Here is a 23,113-nt window from a genome sequence, read left to right as displayed (position 1 = left end):
AACTTACAATGTCCTTACACCCTCGGATCGCTCGGATTAACTACTGAAAAATTGGTCATGCAGGAGGGAAACAATTTAATAACTTCTTTACAAAACCAGATTTATCTAGAAGATTTAAAATTTAGGACTTAATTTAATTAATATTATATTTATTTGTACATTTAATTAAAATGTTGTAACTCGGAAAAAAGTAATGGCTGCTCCTCTAGAAATTGATGCGCGCGCGCTCAGTGCTCCATGTTTCTAAACATGGCAGGTCGCAGTGGTTTCGACGATGGAAATCCTAGGTATAAAGTAAAAAATATTATTCAGTAGGCCTTTTAGAACACTATTTTACATGTATCTTACTTTTCTGCTAATGGATTTCCCTAGTATTGCGGCGCTTCACCGCTTCTATCAGCAAATTCCCGTGTTTTGGCAATGCGATAACATATTCTGAAATTACAGTTTTTAGAGTGAATTTGTGAATTTAAACCGTATTATTGTCGTGTTAATAACAGTGAAGATCATGTCTGATATGTCTGTGTTAAAATAAGTGCGTGTGATACAATTTTATAGGTTATAATATTCCTTGGTTATGTTGGCGAATTTAGGGACTTCGGCGGAGGCCGAAGGACAGCGGGCGGGCGCCCGCTTCCCACCGAGCCACCATACAAGGCATACGTTGGAAACTTACCCGGTGATATCATTCAAGGAGATATTAACAGAATTTTTCCCGTAAGTACCTTTAACTGATTGTATGTATAAAGCAATGGATGAACTTTCCTACTTACACTTCATTATTGTTCGCTACTTTTACAAGTTTAATTTTAATATAATGAGATTTATTAAGAAATAATAATTAAATAATTATTTCATTGTTTCTTGAAAGTATCAGTCTTCCTTCCGTAACCTCATATCTTTCAACATTGTGCTAATTATCTCATAAAATAATGTTAAAATAGCGGTAGCAGTTGTAGTGTAAATACATATTGCAGCTTAATTAATATCCTTTAGTCTTGGGCTATTTATTATCCAGGAGATAATTGCATTATTGTGAAGCTGCAGTTGTGTAATGTTATAATACTTATACTGTAAATTCTCATTGTATTGTCTAGTAGAATTGTTTACATATCTGCTGATTAAAATATCTGATATGAAGTAAATGTTTTGAAACTATGACGGACACCTTGTCCTGAGTTACAAACCTATGTCTGACATAGATGTTTTTCTGTTTCAGAATCTATCCATTAAAAATGTACGATTGGTGATGGATAAAGAAACAGACAGATTCAAAGGGTTCTGCTATGTAGAATTTGAATACCTCGACGACTTGATCAAAGCCATTGAAATGAATGGTCTTCTCAATGTGGACGGAAATTACATAAAAATTGATGTAGCAGAAGAAAAACGAAATGACCGGTAAGTCAGCACACAATCATCTTAATGTAGGTTAACCTTTCGAGCCCTGCAAGCTCCCTTTGAAGCCAGCTTGAAAATCTAAATGACACCTTACTTATGGCACAATTCAAAATTATGTGGTGTATTGTGACATATGGTTCTTGAAAGATTATAAAAATAAGCTCTGAGTAAAACTCATGATGAAGTTCTATTATAAATTACACACTCTTCAGACATGCTGATACATTTCTTAAAAATATTTTTGTTGCAAACAAATTAACTAAATAGCAGTTTAAGCCTCATTAAATATTTTTAACTGTATTAATGAATGATAATGAGGTAGCCATGATTAGTGTATTTAGGGTCCCCCCACATCTAGCGTCTCGCGAGCGTCGCGTCGGGCCAACTGTATGGGCAAAGCCTGAGCGTCGCGTCGACGCGACGTCTTTTTCCATACAGTTGGCCCGACGCGACGGTCGCGAGATGCTAGATGTGGGGGGACCCTTAATTACCAATTTTTCTTAACAGACAGATATCAGACTGTTTTCTTTACATATAAAATAGGTAGGTATATTAGAATTATATAAATTAATATTTGTATACCCTGTGTGGTGACGGGTTATGAATTTCACCACCCCCTTTCTCCCCGTGGGTGTCGTAGAAGGCGACTATGGGATATGGGTTAAATTGTGGCGTAGGCGGGAGGCTGGCAACCTGTCACTGCAATGTCACAGTTTCGTTTTCTTTCAACCCCTTATTTGCCAAGAGTGGCACTGCTTTAGTAGTTTCATGTGTTCTGCCTACCCCTTTATGGGATACAGGCGTGATTGTATGTATGTATGTATGTATATTTGTATACATAAAATTTGTGTTCATAATTTTTTCCTATTTTTTATATGAATTGCTACTACTCTATATTATAATATTCAAAGATATTATAGTAACCATTATTATATGTTATAGTAACCATTATATTATAGGTGCCACACTGGAGATATAAATGTCTTTAACACGGTGTGACAGGGACAGTGTGTATACAGAGGAAAGGAGTAAGACAAATATATTGTAGAATTTGTAGAAATATTGAAGTGAAGGTGGTGGGATTGATGCTTAAATGTCACATCCTATCTAATCAATTGGCTTATAGTATAGCCTACATTCTTACTACACTGTACACAGATAAACCTGGGAGGCTAGCATGGTTGTGTGATAAATGATAGAATGTCAGGCCGTCCTTTTCGCACTTGTAAGTGCAATACAGACACACCAATGCAATAAAGTTTTTGATCTAGTGTACTACGGCCGCTGGCCCCATATTAAGTATAGCTTTAGTAATACACCCTGTTTTTATTGAATTCCGTTAACTTTAAGGGAAGATTCTTTAGTTCAAATACAATAAATTTATCTAAGAAACTAGGATATTAACTCTTATGGTTATCGAATTTCGAATTAATTAAAAAATATATTTAATTACTGAACACGTGTGTGGCAACTGTGCATCCCTTACCACTTCCTAATGTTATTTGTTTTGACATGTGCCGTCAAACACTTGATAATGACTTTAATGTTATGATTAAGGTCCTCTCTAATTACTCCATTTATTATGTATATGGAAACGAAAAAAAAATTTTTTTTTTTCGAATTTAACAAAAAGCGATATACAGGGTGGTTCCTGATGATGAACCTAAGCTTGTCGAATTTAACGGAAAACAAAAAAAAACGGTGTATATTTATATCCATCATAGAAAACATCCATGACAAGAACTATCTGTGTTCATCACATAATATGCCCTTACTGGGAAATGATTGTTGATGGAGTCACCTTTGTCGGATACGACAAGGAAGGAGATGATGATGATGATGATGATGATGGCCTTACTGGTATTAGGCTATTAGCAGACTGGGAGCTTAGCAGTCAGGGTCACTACCGACTATGTCAGACCAGATGGTCTTCTAGATATCTTAATTATGAGGTAATAATCCATATTAATATTATAAATGGGAAACTGTGTATGTTTTTTTGTTTGTCTGTCTTTCACGACAAAACAGAGAGACGAATTGACGTGATTTTTTAGATGAAGTTAGTTGAAAGGATGGGGAGTGACATAGGCTTAATTGAAATATGTGACTCACCACATAATTATGTTGTGAGTGATTATCATATGAATGTTCAATAGTAATGCTACTATGACATTTTTTAGGCAGTGATATTTTATAATGAGTGTACACAATGATTTCATGCAATGTTATATCTTATCTCATGGTAAACATTATGACAATTATTAGGCCATACTTTATTATACAATAATATTTCTTCAGAATGATTAGCCTCAGAGAGGCAAGGACTCGCGCGGCAAACGTCAAATGTAGACGCGCCTAGGTGTCGGGGCGGGCTTCTCGACCGAGCAAAACGCACGCACTCCCTCGGCTGGAGCACGTCTATACACCCTGTTTTTTTGAATTCCGTTAATTTTAAGGGAAGACTCTTTAGTTCAAATACAATCAATTTCTCTAAGAAACAAGACTCTTAACTCTTGCGGTCATCGAATTAATTAAAAAAAAAATTAATTACTGAACACGTGTGTGGCATCCCTTACCACTTCCTACTGTGCCGTCAAACACTTGACAATTACTTTTTCTGATTAAGGTCCTCTCACACTAATTAATTCGTTTATAATGTATGGAAACGAAAATCGTCGAATTTAACGGAAAAAAAACACGGTGTATAGCACGTTTGCCGCTCGAAAATATTGCCTCGGGACGTGCCTCGCTCTTTTTGGACTCATTCTAATCGTGCCAGCTCTTGAGAATGACCACCTGTAAAATGTAAATTTATGTAACACAAACGTGTACATCTGCAGAGGGGGCGGCTTCGACCGCGGGCGACGGGACGGCGGGCGCGGGCGGGACGGCGGCGGGCGGGACGGCTTCCGGCGGGACGGCGGCGGCGGCGGCGGCCGCGGTACGTACGACCACTTCGACGCCGAGCGCCGCGCGCCCCGCCACCAGGGTGGAGGGTTCCCTCATGGTAACATCGGCTACTAACCCACACGGACTTACAATGAACATTCATTCCACATTTAAACTCGAACAGTCGATCGCGATTAATTAACATTATTTTACCAACGTCTCGGCCGGGTTGCACTGGCCGTGGTCGATTAAAGCTCACCTAACACATGCGCGTTTTGAGAGCGTAGGCGGAGCGTTAACGGAGCGCAATGATAGCGGTGCGCCGGACGAACGCTGGCGTTGCGCCCAGCGGACGCCGCCGGCGGGAACTAACGAGCGCGGATTGCGAGCGGAACGCTGTCATTGCGCTCCGCTAACGCTATGCTATCAAAACGCTTTATGTGTGGCGGAGGCTTTAATAATGTTGATTAATCGCGTTCGACCTGTGTGTGACTTTAAATGTGTACAAAGCGCGAGAACTTAAAGTGTTATATAACATTCTTTCCGACAAAAACAGACTGGCAAAAGTTTAGAGAAAGTGATCCAAACTTTATACGATTTTTCGCATTCGTTTTTATACAATGTGACCCCATTTTTATTTTGTCTATGCCTGGGACTGGACTTGACTGGAGCACTGATTTGAATTACAGCTTGGAAAAAAATATAAATTAAAAACTGGCAACACCATAGTGTCATCCTTTTCTTGTGGGAAAATGAAACGACACTGATGTTGCCACATTTTGATTTCTAATCTTTATTTTGCCAAGCTGTACATGTAAAAATAATTTAAAAAAAAGACTAATGTCATTGAAACAGTAATTACAAATTTATCCTATATCTAATATTTTTTTGAATTTCATTGTATGTCCAGCTTTCACCATACATTAACAAAAAAAAAAAAACATTTTAAAGGCTCTGTCACATTGGCAATATCGTTACTTAGCGGAAGCTTATGCTCCGCACCATAAGTAAGAGCGTTAGTGAGACGGGGCCTTTATAAAAATGATCATATTTTAGTAATCACGTCACATCACTGGCTTGCTTTTACATTTCTCATCACATGAAGTTTAGTATTTACATTTCCCTTCATAGTCCATGGGCCAGTGAAGAAGTCGGTATAATTTGGGGGTACTAAGTTTCCTTTTTACAGCAGTTAGGTAGGCTTAAAAGGATGTTAAAAAACCATGATTGCCATCTCAAAATGGTAGCTAAACAAAATGGCCGCCAATCCAAGATGGCGGATATTGAGTTTTAAAAAATCGACCATAACGCCAGAAGTATTGGTCCGATTTCAATTTTCTTTTTTTCAAACGAAAGCTCTTTTTATGTACTCAAATACTTGTCATATTCATTGTTTCGATAAATTCAACCATTAGTTAGTAATTAACGAAAAATGTAAAAAAAAATATCTTTTTTTCTAAGACTTTTTGTCAAAAATCATGTTTCTACAAAATATCTTGCATATTTTAATAAATATTTAAATGCAGAAAAATAGTGCCATTAATCACCTTTAATTTGATGTATAAAAGATACAGACTTAATTTACAAAAACACATAGAGGCTTAATTTTAATTCTGTCTTCGTTGAAATTCACCGTTGTGCATACAGTACTAAAAGCTTCAGGTCGAAGTTGTAGATTACTAATATGCTGTTTTTAGTATATTTATTTATTTATTGAAACTTTATTGCACAGTAAAAATATACAGTTACAAAAGGCGGACTTCATGCTACATTGCATTCTCTACCAGTCAACCTTTAGGCCAAACAGAGAAGACCAAAAAAGGTGCGGGATATGTAAAGAACACTAATAAAGACATGATTATATATAGTTATATGATATTTCTGCAATTGTACTTACAATTTTATTAAGAAAAGAACTGAACATGATAGTATCCGAAATCCATTAGCTTTCAGAATATAATAAAATACGTCATAGGACTCATAGGACGTAAAGTACAGTTTTAGATATTTGATTATATGTATAAAATTTCTTTAGTTATGCAGCGCCAACCAACCGAGATAATACAAAATAAATAAACTAGACATTGTTGAGTTCCTATCTCATCACATTATTCTTTTGACCACCATGGTGGGATATTGCCGTCGTTGGAAATGCTTCCTAAGGACGCCAACCATGGCCATCAGTTTTGCCAATTACATTTGGGACCCATGCGGGCCTTCTTAACGCCTAATTTTGCTCAAATAATCGCGATTCACGTCTGTCTGGTGTCCGGGGCACGACATATTCTTTTTCACTATTTGGCGTTTAAAAGGTTAAGCGATCTCTGATCCGTGTTCGAGAAAACTTATATTTAGTTAAAATAATCCTTGCATACAAAAGGTGAAGAACACACCCCAAAAGAAAAATGTAAAATATATATAATGCATTAATAAGGCATATCTATGAAGTATCCGACTACTAATAAACAACGTGATATAGGTACCTACCGAATAAACCTTAATTCACCTACGCACAGAAATATATTACTTATTACCGCTAATGTAGATTGTAGAGCCAATATCACTAATATCAAGCCTTCAAGACAATCACAGGTAACAGATTAATTTTCTCCTAATTTTTCGAACTTTTATGTCAGGTCTTGTTTCTGGTTTCTGGGCTATGCTTCCAAAACAATACACGCATATTCCACCTCCAATCACGACTTGCGTGCCCTGGCCCGGCCGAAGCCCATTTTAGAGTAGCAATCCGATCTCTATAACTCTGACCCGTCGCCGCATCAGCATCATCTCGTTTCGCTTCCATCGTAGAAAGACATACCGAACGTGTTGTGCTCTATATGCAACTTTTAGCCTCTTCATTTAGTACATTGTTAGTGTCCACGTCTCGCAAGCTTATGTCACGGTGAGAAGTACCCAGTTACACACTGATCAAACATGTTAGTCTTCAGTGACTGGTATTCTGGCCCTTAATACGTCCTTTACCCTAGAAAAGGCATCCAAGTCCTCCCTGTGATCTCCGCCGGCAGCGAGGCCGACCCAAGTCTCTGTATTGTGTATGGTTCGCCACAACTCGACGTTTTGTGCCTATTTTGCGTGATGTGGGGGATTTAGCTAGTCCTGCCCGCTTATCTCCTCGAGAAATCCTATTAGACCTTTAATGTTGAGTAGGAGAACTTTGGAGAGGTCTCTCGGGGATCCGAGATGTTTTTTCCTGTATGGAGCCACTCACTCCATCACCAGGTGAGAGGCACCCTCGTCACAGGGGAATGTTCATAGCATCTGTTATGAAAATATGTTTGTTAAATAGTCTACGACCTGTTCTGACATTGATGGTTACCATTCTCATGCGGACTTTCCCTAGTTGAAGCAGCGTCTTTGTGAGTTTTCCATTGATGCTAGGCTTGGCTTGTTTGAAAGCAGCATTTGATCTGGTTTTGCCAGTGTGCTGTGTGTAGTTTCCTATTGAGCATACCTTGTTGAGGGGCATCAGGAGAATCGGCAGTCGACCCCAGCTGCCTGGCCAGCTCGTAGACCACATCATCACCTCGAGATCCACTGTGTCCTTTGGTCCATTGAAGGATGATTTTGTTATTATGACTTACCTCTGTTAGTCGTTTATGGGATTCCTTAACCCAAGCTTTATTGGTTGTTCCGGATAACTTGTCCTCTGTTACTTGTTATAAAGGCTGATATATGGAGCTTTGGATAAGCCTGTCCTTGCCGTAACTTTCAATTTGTACATATGTTTAACTACTTTAACCCAACACTCACCGACGGCATACAGTTCCTCCAGCATCTGACGGGGAACATGTGCTTCTTTGAAGATGACGATGTTATCCGCATATCGAAGATAATTGAGGCATACATTTATAATCTATCATCCCTATTGAGGCTTTTATAAATGCTTTCCTGTTTAAAAACTTGGCCAAATTGCATAACCCCGGAGTTCCTCTCTAATAATTGAGATTCGTCGATACGGGTGCAAACTTTTCTTCTGATTCAATAGCAGGTTGCATAGAAACATTCGCATTTTGGTACACCTGTTATGAAAATTCAACTCACGGTAATTAAAACGTCTGTTATTAACGTCTAACATTTTTCGTTCGGTAATGACCAACAATACATGTTAATAATATTTGGCTCTACTTTAAGCGGTGATAAATGTCTCAAAGTTTGTCCAACCGGTATTTCACGGCTTCGTTGTTTAGCAATCGGTAAAATATAGGTAAGGAATATCTATTAATGCTGTACTAAAGAACATTTCTAAAGTTTGCCCGAATTCTGGGGCCTCTGGGGGTGCTCTTCACTAACCCGCTCGTGCGTAGGTTTTTTTTTCAAATCTGAGAGTCCTTGAATGCGGAACGATTTTCAATCCGGAATACGATCTTAACCCTTAAACGCGAGATGATGACGGAGTATTCCGTCTCCCAAGCACAATCGAAACAGAATTGCATTGCGAATTCGCGAATATATGAGCGAAATTAGGCATTACGGAGTCCCAATTTCATTGCATTTGGCGTCCGTATCGTTGGCGTCCTTGGCAAGAATTTACGGTGACCACCGTGACCGTCCGTGGCGGTCAAAAGGTTAATGGTTCTATCTTGACAGTCTCGACACATGTTCGTCATATACCTAGTACACTTAAATACTTAATTTTCATCATTGAGGTGTGTTGCACATATGGTATCTAAACAAATTTTATCCTAGTAGGTACTATCGAATACCCACAAATTCATGGATACTATCATGTTCAATACTATTATTATAATTGTACAATTGCTAAAATAAACTAAAAATAGCATATTTGTACTCTACAACATCTTTTAGTACTGTATGCAGCCTAACTGCACACATCTTTTAGTACTCTATGCACTCCAACCTGAAGCTTTTAGTACTGTATGCACAACGGTGAATTTCTACGAAGGCAGCTTTAAATTTAAGCCTCTATGTGTTTTTGTAAATTAAATCTGTATCTTTTATATATCAAATCAAAGGTGATTAATGGCACTATTTTTCTGCATTTAAATATTTATTAGAATATGCAAGGTATTTTGTAGAAACATGATTTTTGACAGAAAGTCTTAGAAAAAAAATATTTTTTTTACATTTTTCGTTAATTACTAACTAATGGTTGAATTTAGCGAAACATAGAATATGACAAGTATTTAAGTACACAAAAAGAGCTTTCGTTTAAAAAATAGAAAAATGAAATCGGACCAATACTTTTGGAGTTATGGTCGATTTTTTAAAACTCAGTATCCGCCATCTTGGATTGGCGGCCATTTTGTTTAGCTACCATTTTGAGATGGCAATCATGGTTTTTTAACATCCTTATAAGCCTACCTAACTGCTGTAAAAAGGAAACTTAGTACCCCCAAATTATACCGTTTGGCAAAATTGGACCAGCTGGCCCATGGACTATCATTATCAAACAACTAAAATAAAATAACTTGTATGAGTATGCTAAGCTTTTTCTTCCATCCATTATTTTGTTCAAGTGGGATTGAAACTACTAATTTTTAATAATTTAAATGTGTTACTGTTTAGTAAAACATCCCACTTTGTCGCTTACCATAGAGATGAGATTTGCTTGAATCTTTATATGAATACACTGAGAAAGCGGCTTTATAGCAATCGACAAAGTGGGACGTTTCACCAAGGATGATTTATAAAGGATTGACAATCTTCGTACTAAGAATTGTACCTCCATTTATTAGCGCCACCTATTAAATACTATCATAACTACACTGATGATGATGATGATGATGATGCCTACAAATTTATTTTCTCAAAATGTGTATTGAAGTAATATCATGAATATCATGATTATAAAGTAAAGAAATATATCATTTGTTCTTAAAATAAATTAAAAACAAGCGAAAATATTGGTGAAAATATGATTTTTGCCACTTCCAGGCTGCGAAACAGCGACATCTAGTTTTATCCATAATGGCCTATACATTTCAGAGGTACATTTTTTTGTATGACTATGTCAGTCCTGGCATATTTTGTCCTTGGTTTTACTAAACACACTCACAAATGTCAATAGGCTAGTTTCCTATACTTAAAATAAAATATTTTAGGCAGTGCACGAAATAAAGCTCCACATACATACATACAATCACGCCTGTATCCCATAAAGCTCCACATAATTAGAAGAAATACATGGACAGTAGTTATGTTTAATCATAATTTATATTTAATAAGTCGAAAAGAAAGATATAAAGTAAATGAATTGACCGTGACGTCCATTCTGCCATAAGGCTGATTATCTTTCAGATCATATTATATTTTTTTCCCTTCACTAGCTCGGAAACACGTGTTTTGTCCTTTAATACCAGCGGGTAAAAACGCATTTTATCCATTAGTGGGTAAAGTAATTTGACCTTGAATAAAGTGAAATTAACTGCTTTAAAATTGATAAAAGTAGGTGAATCAAGTAATAAAGATGATTTACCACCTGTGGAACTACTGGAAGCAGTGATAAACACATTTTTCGCGTTGTAGTTTCCTCGCTATAGTGAGGGGAAAAGCTTTGTGTTACACTCGGGTGCAAATGTATTTTACTTCTCGTGTGTTAAAAAACTCGCAAGTTCAGGGTTCTATTCTCGAACCACTCACTTCGCTCGTGGTTCAACTATAGAATCCTTTCACTTGCTCGTTTTTCAATTCCACACTCGGCGTTAAAATACAACTTTGCCCCCTTGTATAACAAATAACTATTATATATTCAACCTTAAAGCAGAATGGATTTACCATAGATTTAGAGATATTAAACTAGATTGAGTAGTTAGGCCAAAAAGTGTGTCCACATGAGGGTAAAGTTGGGGCTGGTGTCCCTCTCGCACTTATTGCTACTGTAAAAATCATTTGAATGACGTCATCACTGTCATACTTTGGGGATACCAGTCAATATTACTACCAAATCTACTAATACCCAATTGAAGGTTTTTTAATTGCGCAAATCTTTGGTTTTATGGCTTCTTAATAATTACTTACCAATTCGTTACAAGGTATTAATACCCTTGCCTCATATAATACAAAAATAATTTAAGGAGTTTATAAACATAGTTATCAGTCTTATCATACAGGTAAAAATACTACTACTATAGTAATCTCGTTAACACTGGTCACACGTGCGAGAGGGACACCAGCCCCAACTTTGACCATCTCATGTGGACACACTTTTGCTAGTCTGACACGAACGCCTTTCTGGACCAGTGATAAGGTTCAATTTAGTATGGCAAAAAAAGTGTGAGCTCAGTCCCTATTGATGAAGGTCCATGGGATTTACCCAGGTTTGAAGTTAAGCGAGACATATTAGCAAATCGTTTTGACAGTTCTTAAAAAGAAGCTGATATGGCTAGCAGGAAACTAGCCTATTCTCCTCGCAAAACTACAATCGTATGTGAATCATAAATTGGACTCCTAAGATTGAAATTCTATTCCCGCGTAAAAAAAAAACTTTAATATACTTATGCACCTTATCTTAACTCTTAAAAGAGATCATAGTTCCTATCATTGACAACTTTTATGTTTTCCTCTCAAATAATAGTGTTCATTACGTCATTAGCATTACTGTATTGATTTTCATATTTCCTCATGCATTTGTGTGGGTTCTCATTTCATGTTTTCCTGCACTGTGTGCATTCAACTATGTGTTCATTTTTAGAGTTCCGTGCAAATATATTATAAGTGATAACGTAAGTGAGTGTGTGTGTGTATGTTTATGTAAGTGTATGTTTTGAAGTGCAGGGAAATGGATCATTTAGTTTCAATGTCTGAAAAAGTGTTGGTAATTAACTATGATTTGTTTAATACTAAGTTCATTGACAGTCGGCAAAATAAGACATTCGCGTCAGGTTACGAAAATATATGTCTGGATGCCTGTGTGCAGTTTACACGAATCAATACTATATGCAGGGATTCCGAAAGTTGGGTAAACAACATCGGATCTGTCGCCTGTGGTATTTCCGGATCGATACCCTTTGATAAGTGATAATTTTCAAGGACTTTAAGAAAAGAGCGAATACTCAATTTTAAGATCAGTAACGCACCTCCAACCTCCAACGCGTCTGGTGTTTCCGGTGTACACGGGCGGCAGTGATCGCTTACCGTCAGGCGACCTGTCCTGTTTGTCTCCTGTCGCATATAAATAATCTGACAGTTGTCGGGTCGTCGGCACCGCATTTGTTAATGGACTAAGAGCCCACAGCCGCCGGACGTTTTTCATTTTCTCAAGGGTGAAACTTTGGGATAGAGTCAGGGGCGGCTCACTCCGCGATTCTATCGCCGCGCTACAAGTACATCCTGGCGGCCGCGAGTTCGCGGCCTACTCAGGGGTGGCGCGCGTTCTCACGGAATGCACGTTCGCACTTTCTATAGTTTCTATTGTTACTTTACGTCGCGAGTTTTTTTAAGGTTCATATGCGATGTCCGCGTGTCGAATGGCTAATAATACTTAGTTAAATAGACATCATGAATAAAATAAATACCATAGGACATTCTTACACAGATCTACTACTAATTAAGTCCCACGAAAAAGTTCAATAAGGCTTGTAATGTTGGAACTTGAACAAAAATATATAAATACAGTATATATACCTAGAAAGTACCCAAGACTTGAATATAATAGTATAACATTTTATGTGAGTATTAATTCCTTTTAATCCATAGGTAACCCTATCGCCGGACGCCGCGCACGTGCGGCTCGTTCTTTGTAAGAATTTTGTAGGTATTTAAAAAGGCGGCATTTCGTAAACATCAAAGCAGTGAGCCTTCTGTACTTGTACTATTATATATTCTGTGATAGAGTAGAGCTCGTATCGACGTTTAATGTCTGCATAAGGACTGTTCAATTTACTAAGCGGACACACTAAAACATCTTTAAAATTTGTAATTTAAAAACAATTGATAAACAGTTGACGGTGACGACATTAGAAAAGCTATCATTGCGATCGCTACATAGTTATTCTTCCATAGTTTGAACGAATATTACTTTGAACGATCGCAAAGCAATCTTGCACAAATGGTGTACTGGAAAGCGTTATCTGCAAAAAATCGCAAATATGTACAATTTTTCAAAATCAGCGGTGTTCCAAATCGTTACAAAATTTGAAGAGCATCATAAGCTTGAGGATTTACCGAAATCTAGGCGTGAAGCGGTCCGGAAAATCCTCAAGTCGAGGATAAAGTTAGGCAGTTATTTAAATCGTAAAATTATCTATCGGTTCATCAAATTGTAAAAAAAGTAGGCATTCGCGTAGGTACTGTTCAAAATATAAAAAAATAAATAATATAAAGACTTATAAGAAGCAGAAAATGCAGAAGAGAAGTGCAGATAACAAATTGCGATCCAAAAAATGGTACGGAAAATTGTATAAAATGTTGCTAAAGAATAAATCTCGTTGCATTTTAATGAACGACAAAACGTACGTCAAATTTGACTGTAGTACATTACCGGGACCCCAGTCCCACAATGACGTCGTAGGAGAGTATGTGCTAGATGAGGAGAAAACCATAAAACCGGCCAAGTGCGAGTCGGACTCGCCCACCGAGGGTTCCGTACAAACTTTCAATGATTAAAATAACCATACTACTCATACTCATATTCATTTATTCATTCAACGCCATTTCACGTCAAGATTTGATTTAAAAAATAATATTCATACAACAATAATACTTAGAGAATAAATAGACAGAAGATTGAAATTACAAAAAGTTAGGCAATATTCACATAAAAAATGCACAAAAATATTTTTCTAATTAGGTAATAAAAAAATTGTCATAAGTGTAGAACGGGTGCTCGACCAGCCAATTTTTTAAGCGATAGGTACTTAAAGTTCGACACACTAGGCGCTTCAACCACATATTGCGGCAATTTATTATAGACGGCAGTCCATCACATGTGTTAATTGGGTTCCCTCTATGTGGCATAACTTTATTTGTCCGAAACGCTTTTGTCATAACAGATTTGGCATAATCGATTTTTGCCGATTGTTAATGTAGCATAAACATTGTTTGGTATAATTCACGATATTTCGAATATTATTTTGTCCGAAAATATATTGGCCTACTATTATTGAGGCCGAGTATCATTAGGAAGAAATTGGATGAGCATAAATATTTTTGGCATATTTTTCGTTAAGCAGAAATGCGTTTTTAGGGAAAAATGGTTACACTAGGTTAGAATTGCGAAATCTACAGATACTCACTGCTCCAGAAAAGTGGGTTAGGTTAGGTTAGATCTGCGACTATTACAGAAAAGCACCGCTAGGGAAAAGTGGGTTAGGTTAGGTTAGAACTGCGACCACAACAAACACGCACCGCTAGGGAAAAAATGGGTTAGGTTAGGTTAGAACTGCGACCTCAACAGAAAAGCACCGCTAGGGAAAAATGGGTTAGGTTAGGTTAGAACTGCGACCACAACAGAAAAGCACCACTAGGGAAAAGTGGGTTAGGTTAGGTTAGAACTGCGACCACAACAGAAAATTACCGCTAGGAAAAAGTTGTGGTCGCAGTTGTAACCTAACCTAACCCGTTAGGTTACAACTGCGACCACAACAAAAACGCACTGCTAGGTAAAAGTGAAACCCACCCACCAAAATAAATTCGGCAAAACATTAAATCGGAACACTAAGCTTATGCACATAAAATTTATGCGTAAAAATGATTCGGAGCACCAAATTTATGTACAAAGAATATTCGGACAAATCACAATCTGCCTAAACAGATTATGCTAAACTTGACTATGCCATAGCAGTTTATGCACAAAGCCAATTATGACTAAATCGATTATGCACAATAGAATTATTCATAAAAAAATTATGCCACAACAGGGTGAACCGTGTTAATTTGACCGTAAATTGGATTTCGCCAATTTACGGTCGATACCTACTAACTTTCCGGCATTTCGAATGTTTTACTTGGAACACATGTTCTTAGTTTTGTCACAGAATATATGTATAATAGTACAAGTACTTCTGGCTCACTCCTTTGATGTTCACAAAATGACGCTATTCTAAATTCTTACCTACATTAACAAACGGACCGCACGCGAGCAGCCAACATTGAATTTTTCCCCTCACTAGCTCGGAAACACGTGTTTTGTCCTTTAATACCAGCGGGTAAAAACGCATTTTATCCACTAGTGCTTTAAAATTGATAAAAGTAGGTGAATCTAGTAATAAAGATCATTTACCACCTGTGGAACTACTGGAAGCAGTGATAAAAGAAAATCTTGCAGTACAAAAGGCGGACTCATGCTTTAAGGCATTCTCTACTATGTTGATCTTTCTTTTATGCGGGGGGCTTCGCCCCCCGAACCCTCCTTTATATGCTCTTAAGGGTCTCAAGAAAACCCTATCCCAACTTATTTTAAATACTATGTTGATCTTTCTTTTATGCGGGGGGCTTCGCCCTCGAGCCCCCCTTATTCATGCTCTTCAGGGTCACAAGAAAACCCTATCCCAACTTACTTTAAATACTACGTTGATGTTTATTTTATGCGGAGGGCTCCATCATCAGACCTTGAAACCTAATCGTAGTCAAAGTTCATTACAAGACTTTTCTAAGAAACGCAAAAACAGCTATGATACGATGTTCCATCATGTAGTTCCAGTTCATATCTTCCGGCTCCATCATCAGATCAGTTCAACAGTACCATATTATTGTACTGTCATCAGAACTACATACAGCTGCCAATTATCATTACGCTACGATCCTTGGAAGATGGTTAAATTAGCCTCCGTAGATTCCATTACATAGTTAGTTACATACACGACGACCTAATAAAAGCGTGTTAATATTAATATTAGCGCCATCTAGCTGAGCCCTTCTTCTGTGTGGTACTGAGGTAAGTACGTTTTATTCTTAGACTTTATCTGTCTATACGGAGTTATATATGTCTTTGACTAGAAGTATAGGTACTCTAATGAGTATTATTGTATTTAGCGCCGTCTCTCGGCAAAATTTACTAAGTAATTTACGCGACTTGAGACTTGTGCGAACCTTTAGGCATGGAAAGTCTCATGAAAAGTTGTCGAAACTAATAATAGATGGCGCTGCATTTAAATTTCTTGACTGATAACTCTAATACTAAATTGAATATACTCTAAGGTAGAGCAGAGTCTAATACCTCCGCTTTACAAAAGACCGCAATCAAGTAGCACTAGACTTTACTCATTGTTGTGTTCCTGCCGGTGAGTAAGGCAGCCAGAGCTCAACGAGGGTGCGGTACTCCTTCCTTCCTTCCCCCTCCTTCCTTCGGTCCTTTGAGTCGTCGGCACCCAGGCCCCTTCTAAGTACAGGTTTGTACAAGTTTCTAATGAGTCGAGTCGGCAACGCACATGTGCCACTCCTTGAGTGGCAGGCGTCCATATGTAACAGTCACCGCTTTCCATCAGGCGGACCGTATGCATGTTTGCCACCTACGTGGTACAAAAAAAAACTCTCGACGAATTCACCTTAAACATTAAAAACTAAATCAAAATCGATTGATTCGTTCGGGAGCTATGATGCCAGACAGACATGTCAAGCGTCAAACCTATTATTATTATAATATTTTTGCGTTGGTGGTTAAAAACAAGAAACCTCCTTCAAAACTATAATAAAACACAACTTTCTATGAAAATCGGTAAAGTGCGAGTCGGATTTCGACATTTCCATACAAAAAGGTCATGAGCGCCTGACGACATGTGATGGCAACGTGTACACTAGATTTGTACTTTAAAGATTTTGCGTATATTTTGGAAACTATAAGAGATAGAGCAAATAGACTTCAGATTTTGGTTGTCGGTGGCACAATTTTTTTGTTTTCGTATATATACACCATTTTTTGGACCTATTAGGGCAATATTATGGTCAGTGCAGTTCTAAACAGTCGTAAGCGCCTCTTTTTTAGTAGGAACTTAAGTCATTTTGGCAAATGCTTAAAATTTCTAACAATTTCTAAACAGAAATGAATTTCTTTCTACCTGTCCATGGCGCTCACAAAATTTCAAAACATTTAGTAAGTACTTGCAGCGGCAGTGAGTGAAAAATCTCAATTTGAGTTTTTTCTCTTAACTCCGACTTACGCTTGACTGTAGATTTCTAATAGGTTTTCCTGTAATCTACAGGTAGAGGGCTATCTCGTGTATTTTTTTGAAAATTTTACGCTAAGTAGTTTCGGAGATAAGGGGGGGAATGGTCATTTTTTGCTTATTTTCTTAAATTACTTCTAAATTACCAAAATAAAAACTATAAAAAAAATATATTTGAGATGCTTATAAAATGCTCTTTCATTTGATATGTAGCACAATATAGTTCTAATAACTTTGATTTTTAATTTTTAATTTTACCCCCCAAAAGTGGCCCCTATGATTAAATTTCGTTTAATTTCATTTAATTATATTACATGTCCGTCTTTGGGCCACTTGTTTACATACGTGTGCCAAATTTCAAGTAAATCGGTCTAGTAGTTTCGGAGAAATCGGCTGTGACAGAGGGACAGACAGACACGCGAGTGATCCTATAAGGGTTCCGTTTTTCCTCTTTGAGGTACGGAACCCTAATAAAAATGGATAAATTCGGGAAAAAAGTACTTGTTTAGCAGGCAATATGTTCCTGTTGATTTAAGAGTGTATCTTATTTTGCTACTGGTACTATTGGTGGCGAAATTTACAGAAAAGAATGCATTCAAATACGATTTTTTGTCATCCATCCGATACATTATTATCTCTCCTTTGTTTGGGCCTGATTTAGCAAGTGCTCATTATACTGGTAAGACAGTTGAGCTACTAAAACCAAAAAACGAGGAATTTGTTCAGAAAGAAGCCTATCACCAAATTATCCAGATCTCTGACCTATCGAGCGGTACTGGACCATTGTTGAGACATACTTACGAAAGAATGTATGAGAAGATATATTTCTTGATGAATTCAAACAAATGTGGTCTGCAACTTGCCGAAAAGTAGCAAGAAGTGATGTGCAGACCACTCATGCGTCGTATCCGTATAAAAGTCCGAAATTTTCATATTAAATATTATCTATTACCTACGTTTGTTGTCGTTTTAATCAGGGATGTAACGGATGTGGTTTTAACGGAACCGGAAGCGGAAGCGGAAGTTTTGAATTTAGTTTAACGGAAGCAGAAGCGGAACCGGAACCAGAAGCGGAAGTTATAGATGTTAAAAACGAAATGAAAAAATACCACATAGGTATAACATAAACCAAAACTAATTAAATTACCTAGAACTTTTAGGTGTTTACTGTTCAGCCTGTAATCAGCAGTTTGTAATCAGCCTTTAGGCCCACTTAGGTTTTAAAAACGAAAAGAAAAGTAACCTGATGCCACCTGATATTTTATCTTAAGTATATCATTCATTACATTCCAAAAATTTAAATCACCTTGAACTTTAAGATTGTTTGTTGTTTAGGTAATCACTAAAAATCACATAAGAATCCTTTTAAACCTTTATTATGCCGTAAAAGGTTTTAGAAACGAAAAGAAAACTTACTCGTAGGTAGTATAATACAATCCAAAACTAACCAGTAAAAATTATATGTGTAATTGTTAGCACACAATTAAATTTTTAAATTAAATGGAGTGATTGTAAAAGAAGTAAACTGTATTTAATAAACAAATCTAAGGGGAGCTTCTAATGGGATCGTAGATAAGCCCTGCACCACTGAATAGTTGTTCACTCGCTACTAACTAGGTGGACAGGACAAATATTGGCGCGCAATGGAATGAAGCGATTAATGTTTAGTATCGCAGCACGTGGCAAGCGGAGAGATGAGCGAATGATAGGTATAGACCTATCATCTCGCCCTTGGTCTTTGATGTACGCCGCTCATGTCCCACCGTCGCGCTAGGTTCCGACATCCGTTATAACTTCCGTTTGAAAAATAACAGAACCGGAACAGAAGCGGATGTGTAAAACAAAACGGAAGTTCCGCAGTAACGGAAGCAGAAGCAGAACTCCGTTACATCCCTGGTTTTAATAACATTCAGCTAAATAAGATGTTATACTGACGACCGGTCTGGCGCAGTCGGTAGTGACCCTGCCTGCTGCGCCGCGGTCCCGGGTTCGAATCGGTTCGGTAAGGGCATTTATTTGTGTGATGAGCACAGATATTTGTTCCTGAGTCATGGATGTTTTTCTATGTATATAAGTATTTACATATTATTTATACCGTTGTCTGAGTACCCACAACACAAGCCTTCTTGAGCTTACCGTGGGCCTCAGTCAATCTGTGTAAGAATGTCCTATAATATTTATTTATTTATACTATGCAGAAAAAAATGCTTTTTTAAGTGTCCGCTTAGTAAATTGAACAGTCCTTCTTACCTTGTTCGCGCGGCCATTTTTTGCTATAAGGTTTTTTTTTTAAACATTATCCTGGTTTCATCCTCGAGAAAACGAGGAAGGTCTGGCGGCTCCGGGGCGTAGCCGAAAGGCATTTCTGCGACGCGAAATGTAGTCCGGCTCCGTCGCGCCGAGAGATATTATCGTGAGCGTTTGTGAATTCGGCTACGCATCACACCGGGCTCCTAGTCCATAAGACTCGCCGGACGCGATCGCCTCGGGATCGGATGAATATGGTGGTCGTTGCAGATCGCGAGCGAGGCGGGGGCGGCGGCGGCGGCGGCAACGACCGGTGGGGCGGCGACGTGCGCGCCGACTCGCGCAGCTCGCGCGGGCCGTCGGAGGAGCCGCGCGCGCAGGACTGGGGCCGCATGGGCGCGCGCCCCGCGCCGCAGGGCGCCGGCGGCCGGCCCGGCGGCGGCGGCGGCGGTGGCGCTGGCGCTGGCGGTGGCGGCGGCGCCCCGCCCAGGCGCAACTTTGATGATATGCCCAATTCCCGCCCGGGTAAGTTCACGGTTTTAATTTCCACTCGCGCCCTACGCTCGACGGAGCGCTGCGATCGGCGAAAGCTGTAAATCGTAGGTAAAAAGGACTACGATTAAGATGAGAGCGACGAAAATAATAATTATGGCGAGACGAATATGGCATGTAAAAAAATTGTGTATAAATGAATGGTTTACCTCTACATAAATCGGCTAAAAACTATTAAAATTAATTACACTTATAGATTAAACCTTCCTTTAAAAAAGTAACTTAACTAATCTTAACTTTTTACTCTTATCACGCCATGGTAAAAAAAATGCCTTATGTGGGATACAAAGTACTTTTTAGTAGAAACTCCGTAGTACAAGTCACAAACCTCTTAAGATTCTACTTAAATACGCCTTTATTTATGTTATGTAAATTAAAAATCGTATGAAACTAAAAATGTAAATATGTATACGTTTTAAAGACTTACCAAAAATTACTTAATAAAAAATGTACCTAAATTAAGTCCTAAAACAAATCATTTACCTATTCCAGATACAACAGGCAGACCAAAGCTGAAGCTGCAGCCGCGAACGGTGACGGAGCCGGTGAACTCGCTGGCGTCCACGTCGCAGGCGTCGTCCATCTTCGGCGGCGCGCGGCCCCGCGAGGAGCGGCTCAAGGAGCTCTCCAACGAGTAGCGTGTCGCTGTCTGTGTCCCCTCCATGTCCACTGGTGCGGCCGCTCGCGCCCGACACCAATGGAATGACCGAGCGAATCAACACATCCCTCAATGAAAACCGAAACGGTCAATCAAGGTTCCGTTCGTTCCATTCGTGCCGGCGACCGCGGACCTGTACTCGTATGTGCGCCCCTACTCAGTGCCCAGATATGAACTGGAAGGCTTTCGTTAGGTTACGAGGTTGTAAATCATTTTTATCATATATTTTGTTAGCTTTATTATCTATCATTAATGAGCTTATATTAGACCCCGCGCTCATTTTAGAGCGCGCGACCGTCATTCGCAGTATTTAAATTGCTAGTGCCGAATGTCTTTTAAATTCTCCGGGCTTGTTTGTACGATAAACTATGGCTTGCATAATATTTTTTTAATTTGAAGGAAAACTTCTTGTTCGTTTGTTAACTAATTGATTTAGTTATATTATGTAATTGATATATATTCGTTTCTCAAATGTGGCGATCTACATCGTGGATTCACTGTTGTACTTGTTTATCCATTGTTTAGTCGGTTAGGTCACGAAAATTTAATCACGGAATGAGTAATTATGAAAATAGTTTAAGAGCTGATGTAATTACGGTTTCATTAATAAAATTAACTTCCACGTACTGGGATTTCTACTTTATTAGATATTTATGTAATGTCGATAAGCTACGTGGCAAATAAATAAAAAAAAATCGCAAAATTGTAACGGATTATAGAAAAATAAATAAAAAGTGATTCTTTGTAACCAAGGGTTTGTGATGGACTCTCTTCTCCTTCCAATGTCCAATTCCAAAACTTCCATGTCTTCCATATAAGTACTTTAGTACTTAATGATTATTCTTAGCCTTTGGCCGAATGGCTTGCTTGACAAGGACACTGTATAACTTCTCCTAAACACGGGACTTAATCACATTGGTGCCTGGCAAAGTTCAAATCTTATATACCTACACGATTAAGTCCCGGTTAAAAGTTATGATGTGTACAAAACATAAAAATTTCAACCAATATCTAAACTTGTCTTTTACACAGCAAGAATTTGTCATTCTTGCTCAAAATGGAATTATTAGGATTAAATACATTCAAAGCTTCAACCATTCTCTGCAAAGCCTGTTTTTATAACATAATTATCTTATCTAAGTAAGTATAAACACTCTAGTTCTATAAGCTATAAAACAAGATAAGACCGGCTTGGTGTAGAATTACGCATGGGAATCACGGAATTCAGACATCGCGCAATCATTTTGGACACAGATTCCTGCTGCTGGAATTAAACAGGGTAATGTGAATATGTATAATATAGTTGAAAATGTAAGTATATTGAAGGCCCAAAACTCAACTGCACGGCTGGACGACCTGATACTCGGGATCGTGGCATAATGAAATAATATGACAAGTATTATGGCCCAAGGCATATGTCTTGTTTATCTGCATAAAATTACAGTAGGGAACAACACTCAAAAATTAACTTTGTCAGTTACTCCCAAATATTATTCCACTAAAATGAAATTGAGTGAAAAAAGAAATAAAAACTTAATTAGGGTAGGGTGATGTGACAAAATTTGTTGTGTCGTTAAAACCCCTTCTTTTTCTAATAAAGATAAAAAAAGTGTGCCATGGACTGCATACAATTTGGGAACCCTTGTGTTAGGCCTACATAGTGTGTGGCAATAAGAAGGGATTAACATAAGACAACCAGGGTAAAAAGGAATAAATTCAAATAAGTAGTATTGCACATTTATTTAAATATCAAGGTCTTCATCGGGATCCTCCTCATCCCAGTCATCAACAGCATCTGGTTCATAGTACACTTTACTCTCTCCACTGTGTATCTTACTCATGTAGGGGAGCTTAAGTTTATACTTCTCCAGTTTCTCCGTCTGGTCCATTTCTATCTTGAATGTTGACAGATTACTCGGCAAAGGCTTCACTGGCTCCTCTTCTTTCTTTTTATTTTTTACTAAAACATTAGACTTCAAAGTTGAAGTTTTACTGTCGTAAGTAAGAATCTCTTCTGATTTAACAATCTTACCACTCTTCTTTAATTGGACCGAAATTTTAGATGACTCTACTGTATCATATGAAACTATGGCGCTTGCTATGTGGTGCAATTGACTTTGTGTCTTAGAAGAGTGAGATAAGCAGTCTTTGTGTAGTATAAATATTAACTGTATAACATCCGTACTGGATATGAGCCTTCTTAGATGCTTTAAGCAGTCGGTCCATCCCAGGCACAGGGACATTTGGTTTATAGAATCAATTATCACTGAACATTTTGAACTCC

At 38.1% G+C, this 23,113-nt stretch overlaps 1 protein-coding gene across 2 annotated transcripts; it reads left to right on the top strand.

Annotated features, from left to right (window-relative positions):
• The first annotated feature begins 195 nt into the window (after nucleotides 1–195).
• LOC125236591 (eukaryotic translation initiation factor 4H-like) lies at nucleotides 196–21,577 on the top strand. Of its 2 annotated transcripts, none has more exons than XM_048143450.1 (6): nucleotides 196–287; nucleotides 594–717; nucleotides 1,220–1,401; nucleotides 4,242–4,342; nucleotides 19,890–20,144; nucleotides 20,664–21,577. In XM_048143450.1, the coding sequence occupies exons 1-6, from the start codon at nucleotides 238–240 to the stop codon at nucleotides 20,807–20,809; spliced, it is 858 nt and encodes a 285-aa protein (XP_047999407.1). In that variant the 5' UTR covers nucleotides 196–237; the 3' UTR covers nucleotides 20,810–21,577. The 2 variants fall into 2 exon arrangements, with proteins under 2 accessions (XP_047999407.1, XP_047999406.1); XM_048143449.1 differs by having other exon boundaries at nucleotides 4,242–4,408.
• Nucleotides 21,578–23,113: the final 1,536 nt, after the last annotated feature.

This window comes from Leguminivora glycinivorella, chromosome 19, assembly GCF_023078275.1.
Source record: "Leguminivora glycinivorella isolate SPB_JAAS2020 chromosome 19, LegGlyc_1.1, whole genome shotgun sequence".
Taxonomy (NCBI): Eukaryota; Metazoa; Arthropoda; class Insecta; order Lepidoptera; family Tortricidae; genus Leguminivora; species Leguminivora glycinivorella.
This window is presented reverse-complemented; position numbering and strand designations above follow the sequence as displayed.